This window comes from Prunus mume, linkage group LG2 (assembly GCF_029339155.1).
Source record: "Prunus mume cultivar Tortuosa linkage group LG2, ASM2933915v1, whole genome shotgun sequence".
Taxonomy (NCBI): domain Eukaryota; kingdom Viridiplantae; phylum Streptophyta; class Magnoliopsida; order Rosales; family Rosaceae; genus Prunus; species Prunus mume.
Window position 1 is genome coordinate 18,257,444 of NC_142699.1, and position 21,970 is coordinate 18,279,413.

Below are 21,970 nucleotides of genomic sequence, written 5' to 3' on the forward strand. Positions count from 1 at the left end.
GACATTGTTTGAAACAGCTATATGGGAACTTCTATTTGGAACATAGAGGTCTGCCTTGAAACATCAAGATGGAAGCAATTGCTAGAGCCACAACAGTGCCGGTTTCATGCAGAGATGACAAAGATGTTGCAGTTGTCTAAACTTCTGCTACAACAAGAGCTAGTTGATTGGCTCATGGAGCAAAGATCCTAGGCATTGGAGTAGGGCATATTTCAAGAGTGATTCCAAGTGTGACAATGAACAATCTATGTGAGGCATTCAACCGTCATCTCCCGATATTGCTATGCACCATTGTATATAACCTTGTTCGAGCTTGGTGAAAATGGCATGGACAAGTTGTGGCCAAGAATTAGAAAGAATGTAGTCAATAGCATCCTTTAAGTGAACAGTTTGAAGTAATGTCGGTAACATGTTGGATACCCACAAATCTTTCATTTGACATGGCCACTCTTGTTCATGCCATGCTTGGGATTTGAATGGAATACCATGTTTGCATGCATGTGCTGCAATAATCACGTTGGTTTCATGGGAATCCAGAGGACTATTGTACAAGAAAGAGGCTTATTTGAGAGCCTATCAACCAATCCTATGACTAGCCAAGATGTTTCAGTGGATGAAGGTTAATTTACCTCCATTACTCCCTCCGAAATACCACAAGCAGCCTGGTAGGCCTAATTTGAAGAACCTACACTTCCCCGGAGCATTCTAATCCATATAACTTCTAGGTATGGCCTCCTTTATCATCAGTGTGCCAATCTGGAGAAAGGCATTGTAATAGCTCCAGTAATATGTGGTTTTTAGAATTACTTGCTTTACATTTACATGGCCACGAAAAGCAAGACCTTGTCTGACTTGTGACTTTGATTATTAGCCTAGAAATCCCAACATAAAGCCTACGGAAGAGGAACATTGGTCAGTAAGTGTTTGCCACAGTTTCAATATGTGTAGCTTGATTCATCAAATTTGTAGCAGCTTCTCTAGCCTTATTATGAACCAAAGTGGCGGACAACAGAGTATGCAATTAAGGCAAAGGAAAGTGGCAAGCACTTTTCTCAATCCCAGGCATCTCAAGTTGCTGCTTCTTATCCCAACCATCTGAAGCAGTGATGCTTTTCAAAGCTCTCAAACTACCTGAACTTTATCTCGAGTACAACAACGTCGGAAGAGGATGAAAGCAACAGAGGAGTCATTTTGTCAAATCCGCATCTTTAGATATGTTGTGGACTTTAATACTCCACCTGTTAATGTATGTTACTGTTTTGGAACATTTAAATGTATTTGATGTATGTTATGGTTTGAATATTTGAAGCGTCGATTAATTCCTGAATATTTAATGTATGTTATGGTTGGAACCAATTTTGGAACCTCTAGGTTTGTGCATATTTCCTGAGGTTGTTATGATCTGTTTTGGACCTGTTTTGGTTTGTGCATATATTGCTAAGATATATGTTTTGGAACCTGTTTTGGTCTATCATTTTTGGAACCTGTTCTTGGAATCCTGGGTCTGCTTTTGGAACCTGATTTTGGTTGGAACCTGTTTTGGTTTCTCAACCCATTTTCTGTTTTGGTTTGTGCTTATAATGACACTTGCTAGTTTTGGGCTTTGCCTCTTGCTTTCCAGATTCCAGTAAACTTTGGCATGTTACCAAAAGCTACATATCCACCATTATTCGAAAACCTACTTTTTTAGCTTTTTAACCCGATGATGACTTCTTCTCTTATCAAGAAACCGTTCCATAATACTTCTACATATACAAAATATTCAAAATAAAGCATACTCACAATTTAAACAAACCATCAACATAATATGTCAAAATAAACATGAATTACATATCCAATAAACTTAACTAGCATTACATTACATTACACCAAATGACATTACATTACACTGCCAAAGTGTCTTACATTAATTAGCACTCACAATTTAAACTAACTAACCATGCAACATACTGCCAAAATGCCTTACATTACATTAACATTGGATTTCAAATTAAATTAAATACTGCCAAAGTTCTACATCTTCATGGCAAACACCACCAACCACGAAAGCAACATAGCAGCCCACAATATTTTTGAAATATTTGCATTTTCCTTCTCCACCCTATCAATCTTCCTCAAAAAAGGTATCAACGAATTTTGAACGCTCACACATTTCATCATTAAATTAAACCTACATCCTTTTTCTCCCCTTCCCTGTATCAACCAAGAACAACGACTGAAAATTTGGGTGGTAAAATGACTCAAAATATCAATCACTGACAATTTCATCACTAACAACTCTATCAATCAAAATAATGACTGAAAATTTTATCTTAAACATGCTTACCTTTGACTTTGGGCACTATCTTATAGGGTTTGAACTGGTCCACTTGAAGTTGTGAAATTTCCCACAATGAAAATTAGCAAATATAAACCTTCCAATTTCAAACTCCACCTCAGAGTTTTACAAAGAATGACCACCCCACAAATCGAAGGAACCCTCGATTTTGACAACAACCCTCTTCTCCTCTTCTCCAATGAACCCTAAACAATTTCCCCTTTGTAACAATGGCGGCAGCTTCAAGGTTAAAAGAGATGGGGCCCAGTTGAAGGACTTTTGACGGATGGGGATTGAGACGGTTATTTATACGTTAGGGTTTTGAGAGTTTTCCACCAGGAGAAAAAGCGTAAAAGCACAATTTGGGGTTCTTTTACATGGGCAATGAAAAATTTCCTCAACTTGAACTCCTTCGATTCTGAATTACAATTTGGAGATAAGGAGAGAAGGCACCGTCTAAGTTTTGAAAAAGGGCCTAGGCGCTGGCGGGAGGACACCGCCGCTCTTTCACCCAAATCGTTAGGGGTAGGCGCGTAGGAGTTACTTTTTTTATGTGCTGGGCTCATTTATTTCAAAGGTGACAAGAGGAGATATGGAGGCAAGAAAGAGGAGAGACGACGAGGGAGGTTTGATGGAGGCGGAGAGATGAGAGATAAGTGAGGACCATTTTTAGGCCCATTCAGAGCTTGTTATTAAACAATCAGTGTTTAAACGCGTTTTCCTCAAAACTCGCCTCTCTAGTCTTTCCTTCTTCCTTCATGCATCGGATTATTTGATTCGAACCTAACGGAACACTTCTTCAATCTTTCTTCAAGAGGTCGGTGCCAAATTAAAATGGAAACAAGGGACCTCCAAGGCTATTTTGGCTATCCAGATCCCAAACGACCTCCAGAATATCATGGGGAGATAATATTCTATTTAAAGTATAGCCCCTGGCTATACTTTATCCTTCCAAATTTTTAGAAGAAATGGTATAGCCGGCTATACTGGATTTCCATTTTTTTATAAATATGGTATCTTACACCACACTTTACTCAGCTATTTTTTTCTTAAAAGAAATAGTATAGCTGTTTATCGAACCATGAAAAAGATTCAACAAAAGATGAAACAAATCCACTATCTGTTTTACGTTAAGCGGCTATACTCGGTTTTTAATTTTTTTTTTAAATATTTGAATATTTGAATAGTATAGCCGGGCGGCTATACTCTTTAAATATATACAAATATTTAAAGAGTATCGCCGTTCGGCTATACACTTTTAAAGCATCCACAATGATGCTCTCTATTTCTTAGCTAAAATTTGGCTAAGAATATAAGAAAGCTATTTTAAGAGCTCTCTAAAAAATTTCAACTCCAACCATATTCTCTAATTTGGAAAGTCATAAATGCTATAACTCTTTTTTGATTGGTTCATCTCTATTAAAAAATAAAATAAAAAATAGTTAACATTAAATAAATGTTTAAAATACTCATTAAATAAAGCAGCATTAAATTATAGGGAGCCACTATGAGTCCTTTCTCTTTCCTCAGATTTAGGAGCTCCTAGAGAAATTCCTATTTTAGGAGGTGGATAGGGAGTGTGGTTGAAGTTGCATTTTTAAGATTCCTCCCTAAAATTTGTTTGAGGGGGTGGTTTAGGGAGCTCATTGTGGATGCTCTTAATATATTTGAATATTTAAATATATTTAATATGCAACTCCAACCCGGCTATATGCTTTTAATATATTTAAATAATATAGCCGCACCAGTATACGATTTAAATATATACGAATATTTAAAAATATATTTAAAGAGTATAGCCGTGCGGCTATACGCTTTTAATATATTTGTATATTTTAATAGTATAGCCGGTCGGCTATACGCTTTAAATATATACGAATATTTAAAAACATACTAGTATACGCGCACGGCTATACTCATATTTTCTTTTGTCAAAATCAAAATACATTTCGCAAAAGTTCAATGCTCTCCGGTATAGCCACACGACGTTCTGGTTCTAAATTCTTTTTATTTATTTATAAATAATGTAGCCGTGCTGCGATACTCTTTACCTAGATACGGTAATATATTTTTTTAAAATTGTTTTTCCGGAATTTTTGTTTATCGATAAGAGTAGTTTAGAGTATCCCAACCTATGCGAGAGTCTAGGAAATGCCAATACAATTTTCATACAAACCTATTTCATGAAATGAAATTAATAGAACAACACCACCATGAATCACATTATAATAAGCTAATAAACTTAATAACAAATCAAGAACACTAACCCGAATTAGAAAAAGCAAATGAATACGTGCATTAATTACAACCCTATTTTATGGAGAGAAATGAACATAATCTTTCCAAATTTAATGTAAATTGTAATTAGCAATTAATCAGATTTTCAGCTGAATTAGGTAACATATTGAGTTGAATCCTAGTTGTTTGTGAGGTACAATAACTCTAGGCTAAGCTGGGCCAAATCACGGTGTTAGTGGTCAAGTTGGGCTCCCAAAATCATAGAAATTTGAAAACCATTTCCAAGAGGAGTTGAAGAATGGAACCCAAAGCAGAAATGGCTGCGGCGGTTGAGAACGCAGAAGAGGGGTTTGTCTGAAAAAAGGTGAGGATAGGGTTAGTGAAACGTTGTGTTTCACTTATGGGCTGGTACTTTAACAAGGTTCTCTTATGGGCTTGGGCTCATATACTAAAACATAACCTAATTGTGTTTTTATTTCAACTCATTGCTTTATATGAAAGCATATATCATGACGCATATATATACATTTTTATATATTAATTTTGGTATAAATTTATAATTTATAATTTATAATACAAAATAATACATGCCTAGGACTTTGTGTCTTGGGTAAGTATAAGTACATGCTTAGGATAGGTCCTCTTTCAGAATTGGCTCATACATCATTGCAAGTATGAGCTAGACACGATAACTCGTCTCAAAAACCAATAGAGCTAGATAAATTGTATCATATTTATAATTTGTAAAAGGTTTCAGCATGTTAAATCAGTAAACTGTCGATTTATCAACGAGGATACATTATGTAAGCCTAAATATTAATCTCCAGAGCATGCAAAATATACATTGCATACATTTGAAGCAGATCATCCTTTGCTACGAAAGCCAGGCAAACTCATTTCCAAATCGTTGACTATGCATGGCTTCATCAGAAAAAAAACTCACTGGAGTGGAGGCCGCTTTGCACACTGTTGTTGCAGGTCACCAGATGATCGCTTCTTGCCACGTTGTAGCAGGTCACTATATGACTGCAAACTCACACCAACATCGTCATCATATTCAAGCCCGATCTCCTCCTGCAATAACATAACAGACTACTTACAACTAAACCATAGCATAATGCCTAAGTTCATAAGAACACAGAAGATCCCATATAGGCAAACCTTAAATTCCTTGACATCTTTAGGTGAATTCTCAGTAATAGAATCCCACAGATCTTTGAACATCCTTTTGCGCTTTCTCCATTGACTTATTTTCTCATAGACCATTTGCTCAACTGCCTTGCGGTCTTCTGGCTTGACCAAGGTAACTCCTCCACGCAATTTTTCCAATCTGTCCTCCATTTCATTAACCTAATACAGAATTCAAAACTCCACACTTCATCCATATTCCATAGCCTCTTTTTCCTAGACACATATTTTGACTAATGTAATGTCAAACATATCCAATTAGCTTACCTCATTTGTCAGTTTGGCTTCTTTCTCCCTTATTTGTTCCAGGGTCAAATTTGACTGCAAAGCTTTAATTTCTGCAACAACGGTGCAAAACGACAATTCAAATTCACAAGGCAAAGTCTTAAACCGAGAATAAAAAATGTCGACTGCACTCAATTCTGGAAAACATGAAATGTAGTAAAGAATTTAACATGTACCTCCCTCAACCTCGCTAATCGATCTCTTTTGTTCACCCAACTGTTCTTGCAGTTTTTCATTTTCTTGCTTCATCCGGCTGAGCTCCTCACTGTTTGGAATGTCGAATTGGTCTTGCCGAGCAAGGTATACCTTCTGCTTACCATACTCCTTGAATGAAATCTTCCCATTATCAGCAAGAGTATCCAGAGCTTTTTGTATGGCTGCCTTTTTGAGGTTGTATTTTTGCAATGCATCCGCCACATTTTGAGAATTCAGTGGCCTATTTTGCTGGATAAAGAGAGACAAGTTTACATGAGCTTTAGGGAGAGCACATACTGTGCCTAGTGTCTTCTGTTTGTTTCCCTAGAAAATATCTGCACAACTTTTTAAATTTCTTAACTTATTTTATTTCTAGTAAAACTATAGGGAAACAGAGGCAAACAACAAGAAAAAGCAAATTAATCACAATTGGCTTGCGGAGGAAGCTCAGTTGAGCTCAATCATGAGAAATTCGATTTTCCCACCTCCCAAACAGCCAAAAAATCGGAAGGGAAAAATAGACATTTCATCAATTCAATAAGAAAAAAATAATTCGATCCAGAGAAAGTATATAATAATCGGAGAAACGAAAGTAATAAGACCTAAATGCAGACGATTAATGATAAGAAATTTGATTTTACCTCATTCAAGTATCTGAGAACGATAGCTGCAATATTTCGTCAAACCAAAGCAACAGGACGTTTAACATTCAGTAAAACCAGATTGAAAATCAAATCAGCTCAACAAAAAAGAAGCGTTCACGAATTTGGTTACCGTCGGTGCTATCGGATTTGGGAGCCATTGATCGGAAACTGTACGGAAAAGGGCGGGAAGAAGCTTCTGAAAGCTTTTGCTTTCGTTTTGAAATGGAACGAAAACAAAGGCCTTTGCCTCCTAAAACTCGTAGGCTAATAATGGGCTTCCATTTTCGGGACGGCGTCGTCTGCCTCTTTAAATGTCGAGCGTTTGATTGGACAAATTTACCCCCGCATCAAATACCGAATTTACATAAACAACAACTCGTTAATTTGGTGTCGTGAGGCATGCCACGCAGTGTCGTTTCGTTCTCAGAAACGATGGCCGTCATCAGCAGCACAACATCTCAGCCTCTGCTCTGCACCAACCGCACCATTTTCTCAACCAAACTCTCCTTCAGCCCTCGTTCCAAGACCCATTTTTTCACACAAAGGCCAGTTTTTGCAGCACTGGACCTCCAAAAGTGGCCTTCACAACAATCACCCGCAACCCACAAGAGGGACTCTAAATTGAAAACACTTGTGTGCCGTTCGGCTCGTCGAAAACCCACAACCACTGTTCAACAGGAGAATGATAGCTCAGAGAGACTGCTTCAGATTGTTCTGTGGGTTGCTGAGGCAGTCTACATTTTGTGGCTTTTTCTCCTTCCATATGCTCCCGTGTGTAAATGTAGCCTTCTTTTTAACTTGACTAACATTCTTATATACAATCTTAGCTGATGAAGTTTTTTGCTTTTCATATTACAACAGGGAGACCCAGTGTGGGCCATAAGTTCTGATACAGTGAATTCTCTTGTGGGGCTCTCTCTGAATTTCTTCTTTATCTTGCCTCTTTTGAACTCTGGTAAGCTCAACTGGGTCATATTTGTTATTGATTTTTCTGGGTTCCGCTCTACTAGACAAATACTGGTAAAATTCTTATTAATTTTTCTCTTGATGAATTCTGAAATGAACTTTTTGGCAGAGTAGTTACTGCTGGTTTGATTAATGCCCCAGTTCTTCACCCGGTAAGAATTTGTCATTCCAAGTAAAAGTGGTTTTTACTACCAAGTTTCATAATTTAAGCATTTTTTTATTATCATAGGCCACTGTTTTTCTGTTTATGTGTTTGTATTAGATGTCAGAAGGGCTATTCAACTTTGTAATTGGGTGGACATTCATGTTTGCTCCTTTGCTGTTCACGGATCGTAAGAGGGACAGATACAAGGGGTCTCTAGACGTCTTATGGGGCTTTCAGATGTTTCTTACAAATAGTATGCTTTCTTCCAAACTCTCGTATTTGAGGATTGAGTGAGTGTTGGATTAGCTTAACCATGTAGGTCACGAATGCAACTGTCTTTACCTTCAATAGCCTAGGCAGAAAATATGTACAGAAAGCAACAATTTGGCATATCATCTTGTTAATTTCTCAACCAAGATCATGCATTGCCCAACTGTCTAGGAAAGACAAATTATATATGTGATTGTAGGCTAAAATCACTTTAATTTGATAATCTATGATTTCAAGTTTACTTTGTAATGAGCATGGTTTAGACTCCAGCTACATTTCCACCAACCTTATGTCCTGATTGTTTCGTATGTGATGTGAACAGCTTTTTTAATACCTTACATGGCTATTCGGCTAAATGAGGCTGAGTCAGACTATACTCCGACCAAGCCCTCACAACTTGGGTCTGTGATGACCAATGGTGCTCCCATTGTTGGACTTGTTGGTGGAGCGATATGTCTGATATCTGCATTATGGGCTCTTTTTGGCCGAATGGACGGCAACTTTGGGAGCATTTCAGACAGATGGGAGTTCTTGATAAGTTATCTAGGATCAGAGAGGCTGGCTTATGCATTCATTTGGGATATTGGTCTTTACACTGTCTTCCAGCCTTGGTTGATTGGTGAAAATCTTCAAAATGTTCAGAGCAGTAAGATTGGTATTGTAAATTATCTTAGATTTGTGCCAGTGGTTGGCTTAGTTGCGTACCTTGTTTGTTTGAATCTGGATGAGGAACTGTAATTACCCGTTCGTTACTGTGCACAATAATAGCAATATACTGATATTCCAGTGGATTAAATGTAGATCTGTAACTTTATTATATTTCAAGAGCAGATCAGGCTTCCTCTATTCATCCCAGGACAAAGATGGCAGTGCCAGAAATGGTACTACGACATGAAAATGTGAAGCTTCCTCTATTCATCTCAGGACAAGAAGACAATGTACAAACAGAAAGACAGGGGAATGAAGTTTCCCCTCTATTCTCTGAAGGGTAAAAGGCCATGGGGCCAACAATTTTTGCCATACATTATTTTTCACCAGAGGCAGAGTCATGCATGCTAGAATTACCTAAATAAAGTAAATGGAAAATAAAATTGAATAAGAGTAATAATGGGAAATCAAATATATTTGCCCGGGCTACCATATTGTTTTTGTCAGATATTAACCAAAAAAATGCTTTGTCAAGTTGTGAATAAAGAAGTTCGCTCCAATAATGAGTCACTCTCTGGTGTGAGATTTTTCCTTCTTATTTATTTTCTCAACACTGAAGCATTTTCTTTTTGCCAAATATAAACCAATAAATTGTGTTTATTATTTTCCTCACTTCTAGTTTTCAAGTTCTTGCTTGCTAATTTGTAGTGCTCTGCTGTTTGTTGCGGCATGGAAAATTCTCTTTTGGGCAGCTTCAAAGCAGAAAGCAGATGCACATGTTTCAATTTGATGAAGTATTGGAAAGATTTACTAGACTTTGCTAGTAAAGCATGGGAAATGGGCCGCTCTGATCCCAGGAAAGTCATCTTTGCAATAAAAATGGGACTGGCTTTGTCCATTGTTTCTCTGCTAATATTTTGGAAAAAATCATATCATGACATTGGTCAGTACTCAATCTGGGCTATCCTCACGGTCATTGTGATGTTCGAGTTTAGCATAGGTATAAACATTTGACTTCAAAATGTAACGTCACAGTTCAGGCTTTTAGTTTTTCTTTTTAACGTAACATTAATCTTATTTTTTATTTCATGCAGGAGGGACTTTCATTAAGGGATTCAATCGTGGGTTGGGAACATTGTTTGCTGGAATACTTGCCTTCTGCTTTGCTGAGCTATCTTTGCTGGCTGCAAACTTGGAAGAAGTTGTAATTGTTATGAGCATTTTCATCGTTGGTTCGTACTAGTATTTGCAAACTAAAACCATATTTAAACTTAATCTCCTTTGAAATATTTGGTTTTTCCACTTTTCTAACTCTGATTCTTTGAGCCCCTTCAGGATTTTTCGCATCTTACTTGAAGCTGTACCCAACAATGAAGCCCTATGAGTACGGCTTTCGGGTTTTTGTGTTGACATATTGTATCCTCATGGTTGCTGGGAACAGAACAAGGGAATATAATGAGGCAGTTGCGACTCGATTGGTGCTTATTGCAGTGGGTGCTGCTGTTTGTTTGGTTGTGAACATATGCATATACCCCATATGGTCAGGAGAGGATCTGCATAACTTGGTAGTGAAAAATTTCAAGGGAGTTGCGGCTTCATTAGAGGGTATATATATGTTTCAACATTGCATGCATGTCTTTGTCTTCACTGAAAATTTTCAACTCCTAATTAGCCTTCTGCTCTATTAATTTATCCAACTTTTCTGCTCAGGCTGTGTTAATGGGTACTTGAAGTGTACTGGATATGAGAGGATTCCATCAAAAATTCTTACATACCAAGCTGCAGATGATCCGCTATACAAGGGCTACCGATCCGTGGTAGAATCTACGAGCCAAGAAGAAACTCTGGTATGATTTGTCCGACTTGGACAAGATTTGGGTTTTGATTTTTCCAGCGCCGAAGCAGGGGAGTTGTTAATTACTTTACATGTTTTCCACAAGTGCAGTTGGGCTTTGCAATCTGGGAACCACCTCATGGGCGTTACAGAATGTTGAAATATCCTTGGATAAATTTTGTCAAACTAAGTGGTGCACTGAGGCATTGTGCATTTATGGTTATGGCTCTACACGGATGCATTCTTTCCGAAATACAGGTGACTATGTTTATGTTTTTGTATATTCAACCAGTTCTTTCTTTGGTAAAAAAAAAAACAAAAACAAAGCTTTTTATAAGATTATTGGCTTGTAATTTTGTACATGCATGCAGGCCCCAGCAGAAAAGAGGCAGGTCTTTTGTAGCGAGCTCCAGCGGTAGGAGCAGAAGGTGCAAAAGTCTTGCGAGAACTTGGAAAGAAAGTAGAGAAGATGGAAAAGCTAGGCCCCGGCGACATACTCAAAGATGTGCACGAGGCAGCAAAGCATTTACAGAAGAAGATAGACCAAAAATCGTACCTTCTGGTCAACTCAGAGAGGTGGGAAATTGGAAGACGGCCTAAAGAGCTAGAAGAAGACCCTCAAAGGCTTTTGGATGCTAAGGAACATGATAATATGCAATTGGGTTTTAAGTCCTTAAGTGAAACTGTGCTTGACCTGAGGCCAGTTACAACAGCATGCACACCTTGTGCACCACAAAGTGCTTCATCAGACAACATGTTTAGGGATCAAGCATCTTGGCCCTTGCCTCTCTCATTTGGCGGCCATGGAGTCATTAATGAAGATGATTGCAGAACATACGAAAGCGCAAGCGCCTTGTCCTTGGCCACATTTGCATCGCTTCTGATCGAGCTTGTTGCCCGGCTCCAAAATGTGGTTGACACCTTCCAAGAACTTGGGGAGAAAGCAGACTTTAAGGTGCCTGTTCTTAGTGCACCGCCTACAAAGAAATCTGGGATTTGGCCCTGGTAGGGCAGATCTGGTGTTTCAGGTACAAAACTTGAGATGGGTTGGGTGTTTAATTCAAACTACTGGCTTCCATTTTCATCATCATATTCTTCCAATTACTGGTTGAAGCTTCTGAAAATCTTGTGGCATTCGATTGCGTTATTACTTCAACCTAATGGGAAACGTTATTGAAGTTGGGCTGAATGCTTATTTTATATAGCAGAAAATTCCAATCTTGAAAATGTAAGATCCTAATTCCAAAACATTCATGCAGTTCGTTAACTACATTGAAAATTGCTCGTTGATTTGTAAGTTTGGATAATGCCTTGCATACATGATAACATACTGGACGCACAGACAAAAATATGAGTCAAGTTTGATCAGATCATACACATCCAACACTCATCTATGAGGCAACATATCACAACCCACAATTCAAAATATCTAAGAATGCTTGCGCTTGGATTTCTTTTTGGAAGGTTCTCCAGATTCCGCAATATATGCTTCTGCATTTACATTCTCAGCCGAGTTTTGTCTTCCATGCTCTTTTGCCTTTTTCTGCAAAACAACCAGCTGATGCAATTAACAAAAAAGAGGGAAGGTAGAAAGAAACCAAGAAGAGACCCATGTTTTTCTATTTGGATCAAAATGTGACCCTTCAGCCTGTCATGCCAATTTCAGAATGTATAATGGAGTTCTATAGCTCATTTCAATTTACCTTTAAAGATATGGCCATGGCAGCCAGGTCTTTGCCACCATCGTCAGATTTGGTATCCTGAACTACAGGCTCCTGATTCAGAAAAAAGGAAAATTAGTAATAGCTTGTAGGAAGGATATAATTTAAAAATCCATGCTCCTGACTAGGAAGATATAATAAGAACCTCAAAGCACATGATACAAACAAAAATAAATTTCTAGGTGGAACTCATATGTCCCCTACCTTTGGAGGGATGAAAGCAGCTTCTCTTTTTCGCTTGTTTTCTGCAGTTTTTTCAGTCTGCTTCTCTTGCCTCTCTTGCCACTTCTTTGCTGATTTCACTTTGTCATTCAAAAAGTATTCTCCAGTTTGCAATTGTATGTCAATCTGAAAAAGGTTTTATAACATTGCAAGCACATATTATTCACATATTTCAATTTGATTATAGAAAAACTCCTCATAAAGAGTGAGTAATCCAAGACTTCCAAGTAGAATGATAACAATCAAGGGAAAAGGAAGAAAACAAGTAATCCAAGACTAATCATTTTTTTCATATACAAAACAAATCAATAACCTTAAAAAAAAATTCCTATATAAATTATCTGGCCCACTACAACCAATGATTCTAAAGAAAGTCTTTATTCAACAGAGATAAAAAAGCAACAGCCAAAATGCATCCGACAACCAAAAAGGATTTTCCATTCAAATTTAAATTTACCTGGAAAATGAAGAACATCAGGAAAAAAGAATGGATATTTACATACAAACAAATCAGACTACAATCAAGAACTAAAATTGTAAAAATATCAACAAATTAGGCCTCTACCATTAAATATGACAAGGACTGCTGAGATTTTCATATTTTTAGGCAGATTACATGCTCCATCCATATAGACAAAGTAGCTTCAGAAACATAGCAATTTGTTATGCTCATTTAGGAGTATAGCAACCTTATTATGCTTCATTCAGAAATATAGCAACTTTATAAAAGTTTCATGCAGAACCACAGGATGCAGCAGGACCAAACATGATAAAAGCAGACACAACAGGACAAAGAATCCTTGCAGGAGGATAAAACAAACAAGGGTCTGGTAGCAATCACTCACCTTACTAGGTTGTGGAGGAGGTGGGTAAGGTGTATATGGTCTCTTCTCTTTACTCTTAACCTTGTTTTGGTTAATATTTTTCCTGGAGAGAGAGAGAGAGAGAGAGAGAGAGAGAGAGAATAGTTCAAAATAAAATTATTACAATTTATGCATGCACAGAATTACAAACAAATGAAATAGATGTCATACTTCTTAAACTTCGGAAGAAATCTATCCCAGCTCTCATGTGCCAGTGTTGGATCCTTTTCAAGTTCTTTCCTCACCATGAGAATCTGTTTACCAGGAGGGCAGAGATAAAAGGCAATTAAGAGAGACATTCATTTACAGATCTTCAGGTAAAAACAGTAACTTTGTAAAGTGAAAGAGCAATATTGAAAAAATCACACAATATAACTATATTCACCTTGATATGAAATATGGGATGCATTACATTCTGCATGCAGTCTTCCACAATCTTCCTGACTTGCTTTAATGGTTTAAATGAACCCATTGCAGAAACAGTGTTTCCCTGTCCATTTACAAGAAAATTAAAATCTATAATCCATACTTTCACTTCAAATATAAATGTGCAACAGCAATCAAAATCACAAGGAATAGAAAACTTACTTGGATCAGAATATAACAGCCCGTCAGTATTTCAAGTGCCTGTATCCAAATTATAATGTAAGATTAGAGAAACAGCACAAAGATTTAAAGATTCACCTAATGGAATGTGTAATAAAAGATATGTGCATTATAATTTTTCTTTTTCTTTTTCTTGGGTGATAGTAGTCAGTAAAACACGATATCTGAATCACTTTATGCACCTTTAAAGTGGACGAATTGGGGCCCATGAGACGTTGCCGCCGTTTAATAAATCGTTCCTGCACTCAATGGAAGAGATTGGAGCAACTTGAAAAGTCATTTCTTGCACATCTTAGCATTACAAAAGTTCCGCAGTCAGTACTTATTGTTGTAGCCAAGTCCTACCTCTTCCCTAGTAATAGAGGGGGTATTGGGTAGGGATTGAACCCAAAGGTATGGAGGAGTTTGAGGAAAGTGGAGGGGTACCTCCTATCTTGTAGCCCAGCTATTGTACCCAAATACAGGGAAACATAGGTTTGAAAATCATCCAGAAGCATTTGACAACAACTCTACACTACAACTTAGAATTCTACACCACAATTTTATAATACAACTTAGTATTTGGCATCAAACTAGAAGGTCCTGCATTAGAACTACATAGAAGGTTTCCAAAAAATAAAATAAAAGTAAAAATTGATAGGAGGTCAATGGCTTAGATCTGTTTTTAAGAAAATTGACAGTCCCCTGATGCAAATAAATGAAAGGAAGTTGAAGCAATACACACCTTATTTCTCACCAAGTTACTAATCTTGATGATGTCACATTGCATTTCATCATTCAGTACTTTTATTGCCTGAAACCAAAAAGTTGAGAACTTGAATCAGAAAATTAACACAAAATAGCTCAGCCCTTAAATCAGTTCCATGAAGAAGAAAAAAAGGAGTTTTCAACAGAGAAAAGGAATTACATCGACTGAACTTATAAAGTATATAAGAATACAATCCATTTGAACTTATAGAAAAACTAATTTACAGAAAAAAAATATAATCACAATAAAGAAATCTGACTTTGTACCTGAGGAGCAGGAACACTTCTTGACAAAGTTTGATAAGATCCCTAGCTTTGACAACAATATATGGGTCCTTAGTCTTTCTGGTTGTAGAGACTGTCATGGAACCCTCAACCTAACCACATTATAAATGCAACAATTTATTAGGCACTTCAAATCATACACGAGTTTGAACAAACAACAGTTACTGACACATACCAGATTCAGTTCACATGAAATGCCATACTCTTTCAAAGCAGATTTCACTATAGGCCAGGCTTCCTGCAAATATTTTTCTGCAAGGCAATGCAAATGCAACCCATCAAACGTGACCCAAAATCTCAAGCACTTCTCTCACGACTAAAACTTAAAAAGTAAAAAATTTACATTTGTTTTCCCACAATTTCTAAGCAGCCAAACGCACAAAGAAGGAAGAGGAACAAGAAGAAGAGAGCTGGTACCTCTGTATTGAGGGAATAGCGTGGAGAATGAGGTGACTTCAAGCATGCCACCTTCGTTCCAAGAAGGGTCGAACTTCTCAATCTTCCAGCGGTCAATGTTTGGGTCGTCATCCCAAGGTTTTGGCTTGCGGTGCTTGCCCTTGTTATTTTGCTTGGGCTCGACGCCGCCGTTTTCGCTGTTCTCCATCGTCGCTGTGTCGTGTTTTGCTTCGGTGTTTGAAACCCTAGACGTAATAGAGAGTGAACCAGTTAAAAACCCATGGGTCGGCCCGTTTTATCTACAACCAAGTAGTGACGAAAGAAAAGGACCCTTATTCTTATTTTGCTGGGAAAATACAACAATAAAATAAGCGTAGACATCTATTTTACCCTCCAAACAATAACATTATGTAGCAAGTTATTCTTGTGGCTTAAAATAATAACTTTTTAACCCAATTGTTTTCAATAATCTCTTTAATCCTAGGGAGATTTTGGAAAAAGTAAAAAGAGAGAGAAATTTTTTAAAAGAAGCCAAAATTAACAAAATTGCCCTTATTTATTTTTTGATTTCCAAATGAATCATTTACATTTGTATGTTTTTTATTTGAAAGTTGATAGGTTTTTCTGTCTTTTTTGAAAAAGTTTTGGCTTTTTCTAAAAGTGAAAGTTTTTTTTATTACTAAAACCTAAATTTACTTAATCATCTAATCTCTAATCGTTAATATAAGAAACACACTTATAGGGCGTGGCTCCAATTCAGCCAACTATATATATCCTTGTGTTTTTAATATGATTACAATTTTTTATTTTATGAAATGTAATTATAAGACTTGAATTTTAGATATTATAAAGAGATGTACCACTAGATTAAAGCTAATTAAGTTATGTATGATTATAACGTCATAATTTTCTATCTATTTTCTCCTCGAATTGAAATTGAAATGCATACATGAGCTTAACCAAATTTGCTAGAGTGAATGTGCTTCTCATTATCCATTCGAGTTCAAATCCTCCTCTCTTTAGTTTAAATTATATTACATTAGAATATCGCTAGTAGTTAAAAAAAAAATTGAAATTGAAATTGAAATTGAAATAGATATAGTTGATTGGTGAAAATTTCAGAACAAATTAAAACAATTTTGTTCAATGGATTGAATTTTGGTATGGATGGTTGATTTTGCTGATACTTTTGTTATTTAAAAAAAAAAAATCTTTTTGTCAATGATTGTTTAAAATAAATGAGCCTTTATAGATCATGTGACTGCCAATCATAAAAAATATAAACTTAACCATTTTTTTATAACAATATAAATTATTCTTTTCGTTTAGCAAGTTATGGTTTGCACGGGCAGAAAGACTCTCTCTTTTTCGTATAGCCTTTCCAAGATCTCACAGAAAATTCGTGATCAAATCTTCATATCTGGCCATCACCTGGCGAGATTAGTAAAAGGAGAGAGATATAAGAAGAAGAAAAAAAAACATAAATAAATGCGGAGTAAGCCGTAGATAGCGACACCCTCCTGCACATGATAAGACCCTCTGATGTCAATTCTAGAGCCAACCGGGTCGTAACACGTGGAGGGCCTGAACCTGGACGGCTGCAGAGCATAAAATCTTCACTCTCCTACCAGTCCCCAGTCTTTTATCTGTTTTCCGTGCGTTCTATAACTTTCTCCACGTCTCTCGCACGGTCGCACCACCCATTCAACCACCTCTCAAGCTCCAAACTTTTTCAACTGCCCAAACTACCTAACGACCAAACGACACCGTCTTTTCTAACACATAGTAATGCTTTATCCTTTTTTACGGTAATGCGTCAATGTCTCCTCGTACTCATCATCCCCCTCGTGTACATTTTGTTTCTCTGAAACTCTGAGTTTTTTTCTCTTTCAATCTCATCTCTGTCTGTGTCGAATAAATGGCGGCCAAAATTGGTTCCTTTAGGCACAGTTTTGCCGAGAGAAGCAAGGAGAGGCTGCTATCGAGAAAAGGGTACTCGGATTTTGGCCTCAACAGTTCTGAAACCGGCGATGATCATGTTAAATGTGGATGTTTTCGAGCAGTTTCTGATGGATTTAACAATTTCTGTAAGAGTTTTCAGGATACTTTTATCAAATTGTATCAAATGGGTCACTCGGATCCTCGAAAAGCTGTCTTTGCTGTCAAGATGGGGATGTCGCTGTCAATTGTATCGCTGCTCATATTTTTCAAGGAGCCCCTTAAAGATGTTAGCCAGTATTCCATCTGGGCAATTCTCACAGTTGTTGTCGTCTTTGAATTCAGCGTAGGTATTAGTTCTTCTCATCATGCTTATCAGCTTATGTTTGTCTAATTCAGTTTTCAAGTTACAGAAAAAAGCAATAGTATCAAACAAAGTTGATCCCTTTTTTGTTTGTTTGTGTGCTTAATGGAAAGTTTATTGTCATTTTGTTGTTAAAGGTGCAACCCTGAACAAAGGTTTTAATCGTGCTTTGGGGACGTTTTCGGCTGGAGGGCTTGCTTTGGGTATCGCAGAAGTATCTGTATGGGCAGGAGATCTCCAGGAGGTTGTTATTGTAATCAGTGTTTTCATAGCAGGTATTAAGTTAGTTGATATTGATCAATATCAGTAGAGAAATATTTTTTGGTTCTTTACTATTTGGCACCTTGCAGGTTTTCTTTGTTTATGATAAATCCTTTCTCTGAATTGACTGTTGGGTTTTGTGGTATTAGGTTTTTGTGCTAGTTATGCCAAGCTTTATCCGCCAATGAAGTCTTATGAATACGGATTTCGGGTATTCTTGTTGACTTATTGTATCGTCCTGGTGTCCGGGACTACATCATTCGTCCAAACAGCAATTTATCGATTATTGTTTATTGGAGTCGGTGCTGGCATATGTTTGGGTGTAAATGTACTCATATACCCCATCTGGGCAGGGGAGGATCTCCATAAGCTGGTGGTGAAAAACTTCAGGGGTGTTGCTGTTTCTTTGGAAGGTCGGTTCATTTTTGTCTTTAATTTTGATTGTCTCCTGGAGATATCTGCCAAAAATATATCTTGATTTATACTCAATTGCAGTTACGAGATTGATCTTGAGGTGTCATGTTTTGTTCTGTTATAGGTTGTGTTAATGGATATCTGCAATGTGTTGAATATGAGAGAGTTCCTTCAAAGATTCTCACTTACCAAGCTTCTGATGACCCATTGTATAGTGGCTATAGATCGGCTGTACAATCTTCAAGCCAAGAGGAATCTCTGGTGTGCTGATATTACAATTCTGCTTCTATTCTTCAAAATTTGAACCAAATAAGGTCAGGAATTATTGATTGAACTTACTCAAATTTAACACTGTTTATGCAGTTGGACTTTGCAATATGGGAGCCACCGCATGGCCCTTATAAGTCATTCAATTATCCCTGGAGACACTATGTCAAAGTTGGTGGTTCACTTAGGCATTGTGCATTCATGGTCATGGCAATGCACGGATGCATACTCTCAGAAATACAGGTAAATATTTATCTTTCTTTTTTACTGTGGCTTTGCTGAATGTATATAGCAGAAGAAGAAAAATGTCGACATTAAATTCTGAATCTCCATATGAGTCCAGGAGATGGATCTTACGGTTCATACTATTCATTTGAAAATAAAATGAGCTTATGATTATTGTAACATTAAATCTTGAACTTGGTTTTACTTGATTTGTACTGTTCCCTCCAAATAATTTTGATTTGTCATGCCAATTACACTACTCAAGAAGAAGGGATTCTAAAAATTTTGTTTTGGCTTTGCATAGAATAGCCTTACATCCCATTTCTCTGTTTGCAAAGACAAGAAAAGATTCTGAACCATGCAACAACAGGTCCCTATAGTCGTTTAAAATTCTAAGAGCACAGATGTCTTCTTAATCCTGTGTTTCTTAGGTTACCAGTCCATAACTTATGATCCCCTTTTCCAGGCCTATCTGTTTTCATAATCAGGTTTCGTGCATGTGTTTCTGTAGGCACCACCAGAAAAGAGACAGGTTTTTGGCATGGAGCTTCAGAGAGTTGGTAACGAAGGTGCTAAAGTACTTCGTGAGCTAGGAAGCAAAGTGGAAAAGATGGAAAAACTAAGTCCGAAAGACATACTTTTTGAAGTGCATGAAGCAGCAGAAGCGTTGCAGATGAAGATAGACGAAAAGTCATACCTTCTTGTCAATTCAGAAAGATGGGCACCTGAAGTACGGCCCAAGGAATATGAAGAACCTCAGCATTTTGTTGATAGAGAGAATGAAAATAAGCAGGTGGTGATTGACTCTCTCAGTGAATTCTGGGATCCTCAGAATCCTAGCGGGGGTGCAGATCCTTCCATACGACAATGGATATCCTCGGAAAGCTTGTTAAAAAACCCAGTTTCATGGCCGCGCCTTTCGTTTAATGCGCATGTTGTGCAACAGGAACCAGAAGAATCAAAAGTTTATGAAAGCGCCAGCTCCTTATCTTTGGCAACGTTTGCATCACTTCTGATTGAGTTTGTGGCTAGGCTTCAGAATCTCGTTGATGAATTTAAAGAGCTCAGTGAGAAAGCCAAGTTTAAGGATCCTGTGGACCCATTTGAAGTCAAAGAGGAGGTGGTTGGGTTTTGGACCAGACTATTAAGGTGGTTGCGGTTGAAGAATTAAGAGTGTGTTTATCAGTTGGCTAGATATGTGTTATAATTTTGATCCAAGAATTTGGAGGTCATCATCACTGGTGGTAACTCAAACGAGTTGACGAAGTGATTTCGGTTTAGCTCTACAGATGTATTGAAAATGGTGTACAAAGGCAGGGAGTGAGGTTCTCTGCTTTGAACTCTTTATTTGATGCCCTTTGATGCAAGCCATGGTGGGAAATCCCCATTTTCACAGAAGTCCGGTTCATCACAAAAATTCTTATATGAGCAATTGATGGAGAAGGAAACGAAATTTGGATCCGTTTCAAGCATAAAAATGCATATGCCTTATTTGTCTCATTGTCATTGGCTATCATAGTATCATGCGGTTGTCTATAATAAGCCATGAATAAATATTTTTTTTTTTTTTGGAGTAGCCTGAAGCCGATAAATGTGAAAATAACAATATGCTTGACTGAAAGAGTTCCAACTTCTCCACCTCCGCATTTAGATTGCTTTTTTTCTCCAAAAACCCGCTTGTTAAGCAGTTTGTAAAAATAAAATATCCCGCTTATTTTAAAAGCAAGGTCTTTTGACAAGAATTCCTACCTCTTTAATGAAATTTTGCAATTCCACAAATACCCTTATTAGGTTAGAAATCTATCCTCTTTCTCTCAAATCTACAGACACCAAAGTTCATCTTCACGTAGCCTCCCAAGTTTGGAGACAATCATTCTCTCAATCTCTCTCAATCTCTTTCACAAGGTAGATTCTTCAATCTCTTCAATCTCTCAAACTTTTTATATACGTGCTGCTCTTGCTTTTTTATTTTTTTATTTTATTTTTCTACTGGTTTGCGAGGGCTCCATTGGTTGTCAATGGGCTTTATTTTTCTTCGTCTTCTTCTTCATTCAAATGTTCCATACTTGTAATATAATATTTCGGTAAATTACTTGATAAGTCTTATGGCATAATAAAACCATTGATCCTGAGTAAGGGAGTATATTGAGAGATTCAAGATATATGCCCCATTTTAAGGTAAAAATTAGATACAACAATTTATCATTTGTTTTAGGAACAAAGTAATATTTATTGAAATGTTTCATTGTTTGTAGGATTGCACTATAGATGGCGTACATCCTCAATACCTCATGAAGATCAAGTACCATACAGGAAAGGAATACCGATCAAAACATCATGTTTTATGATATATTTGGTGGACTTGAGTATTTTGTTACGGCTTTATCCCAAACCCCCAAATGGTAGAAATATGTATATCAAAACTTCAAATTAATAAATTAAACATACTTATTAGTTACAGGAAAATATTATCTTGTGGATTATGAGTGGGTATACCATATAAAGGTGAAAGTATCATCTTCTAGATTTCCGTATACTCAACCAACAGTTCAAGAAGTATGATCTTAGGAGTCGAACACACTTTTGAATATGTATTTTACGAGACATAGCTATCCATTCGATAAGATGAAGATAGTAATCGAGGCATGATGATATTCATTTTGACAAAGTGATGATGCAATGGAGATGGAGGGTGATGCACAAGAAGAATATATATACTTAGCACAAGAACTAGAAACATTAAGGAACAAGATTGCTGCATTAATGCATGCATCTTTTAGAATTTTCTTTATTTCCATTTATTTAAAGTTTCAATTTGTTTTTATTGCTACAATTTAAAGTCTCTACCGTGGTGATCTCTTTATCTTTGAATTTATTCAATACATAATTATCTTTGTTGGAGTTTATTCAATTTGAATAATTAATATAATT

At 37.0% G+C, this 21,970-nt stretch overlaps 4 protein-coding genes and 1 pseudogene across 5 annotated transcripts; 3 read left to right on the forward strand and 2 right to left on the reverse strand.

The window, feature by feature from the left end:
* Positions 1-5,266: 5,266 nt before the first annotated feature.
* On the reverse strand, positions 5,267-7,134 carry AHP2 (Tat-binding protein 1(Tbp-1)-interacting protein (TBPIP)). Its single transcript, XM_008244981.2, has 6 exons — positions 6,998-7,134; positions 6,865-6,890; positions 6,205-6,472; positions 6,011-6,081; positions 5,717-5,905; positions 5,267-5,629 (listed from the first exon to the last, which is right to left on the reverse strand). The coding sequence occupies exons 1-6, from the start codon at positions 7,023-7,025 to the stop codon at positions 5,495-5,497; spliced, it is 717 nt and encodes a 238-aa protein (XP_008243203.1). The 5' UTR covers positions 7,026-7,134; the 3' UTR covers positions 5,267-5,494.
* A 132-nt stretch (positions 7,135-7,266) lies between these two features.
* On the forward strand, positions 7,267-9,096 carry LOC103341461 (uncharacterized). The gene is made up of 5 exons (XM_008244982.2): positions 7,267-7,638; positions 7,729-7,822; positions 7,948-7,985; positions 8,096-8,231; positions 8,571-9,096. The coding sequence occupies exons 1-5, from the start codon at positions 7,267-7,269 to the stop codon at positions 8,984-8,986; spliced, it is 1,056 nt and encodes a 351-aa protein (XP_008243204.2). The 3' UTR covers positions 8,987-9,096.
* A 34-nt stretch (positions 9,097-9,130) lies between these two features.
* LOC103341458 (aluminum-activated malate transporter 9-like) lies at positions 9,131-11,886 on the forward strand (annotated as a pseudogene). Its single transcript, XR_016123830.1, has 6 exons — positions 9,131-9,896; positions 9,991-10,128; positions 10,232-10,501; positions 10,607-10,743; positions 10,842-10,988; positions 11,102-11,886. The product of XR_016123830.1 is annotated as an aluminum-activated malate transporter 9-like (transcript).
* Positions 11,887-11,970: 84 nt separating this feature from the next.
* On the reverse strand, positions 11,971-15,874 carry LOC103341457 (KRR1 small subunit processome component homolog). The gene is given in 13 exon segments (XM_008244979.2): positions 11,971-12,273; positions 12,434-12,505; positions 12,656-12,799; positions 13,519-13,600; positions 13,708-13,790; positions 13,922-14,026; positions 14,125-14,163; positions 14,325-14,381; positions 14,867-14,935; positions 15,157-15,185; positions 15,188-15,266; positions 15,350-15,426; positions 15,592-15,874. Coding segments are annotated over 13 exon segments (1,137 nt in total). The 5' UTR covers positions 15,779-15,874; the 3' UTR covers positions 11,971-12,159.
* A 1,507-nt stretch (positions 15,875-17,381) lies between these two features.
* LOC103341456 (aluminum activated malate transporter family protein) lies at positions 17,382-20,609 on the forward strand. The gene is made up of 6 exons (XM_008244978.2): positions 17,382-17,858; positions 18,010-18,147; positions 18,283-18,546; positions 18,672-18,808; positions 18,911-19,057; positions 19,551-20,609. Exons 1-6 carry the CDS (start codon positions 17,489-17,491, stop codon positions 20,208-20,210), a joined length of 1,716 nt encoding a protein of 571 aa, XP_008243200.2. The 5' UTR covers positions 17,382-17,488; the 3' UTR covers positions 20,211-20,609.
* Positions 20,610-21,970: the final 1,361 nt, after the last annotated feature.

Coding starts and splice junctions, on each gene's coding strand:
- LOC103341461 (XM_008244982.2), top strand. CDS start 7,267: ATGCCACGCAGTGTCGTTTCGTTCTCAGAAACGATGGCCGTCATCAGC. Junction 7,986..8,095: donor ATGCCCCAGTTCTTCACCCG/GTAAGAATTTGT, acceptor TGTTTGTATTAG/ATGTCAGAAGGGCTATTCAA. Junction 8,232..8,570: donor TCAGATGTTTCTTACAAATA/GTATGCTTTCTT, acceptor TGATGTGAACAG/CTTTTTTAATACCTTACATG.
- LOC103341456 (XM_008244978.2), top strand. CDS start 17,489: ATGGCGGCCAAAATTGGTTCCTTTAGGCACAGTTTTGCCGAGAGAAGC. Junction 18,547..18,671: donor TGTTGCTGTTTCTTTGGAAG/GTCGGTTCATTT, acceptor GTTCTGTTATAG/GTTGTGTTAATGGATATCTG. Junction 19,058..19,550: donor GCATACTCTCAGAAATACAG/GTAAATATTTAT, acceptor GTGTTTCTGTAG/GCACCACCAGAAAAGAGACA.
- AHP2 (XM_008244981.2), bottom strand. CDS start 7,025: ATGGCTCCCAAATCCGATAGCACCGACG. Junction 6,473..6,864: donor TTCTCAGATACTTGAATGAG/GTAAAATCAAAT, acceptor CTCTTTATCCAG/CAAAATAGGCCACTGAATTC. Junction 5,630..5,716: donor AAGATGTCAAGGAATTTAAG/GTTTGCCTATAT, acceptor ATGTTATTGCAG/GAGGAGATCGGGCTTGAATA.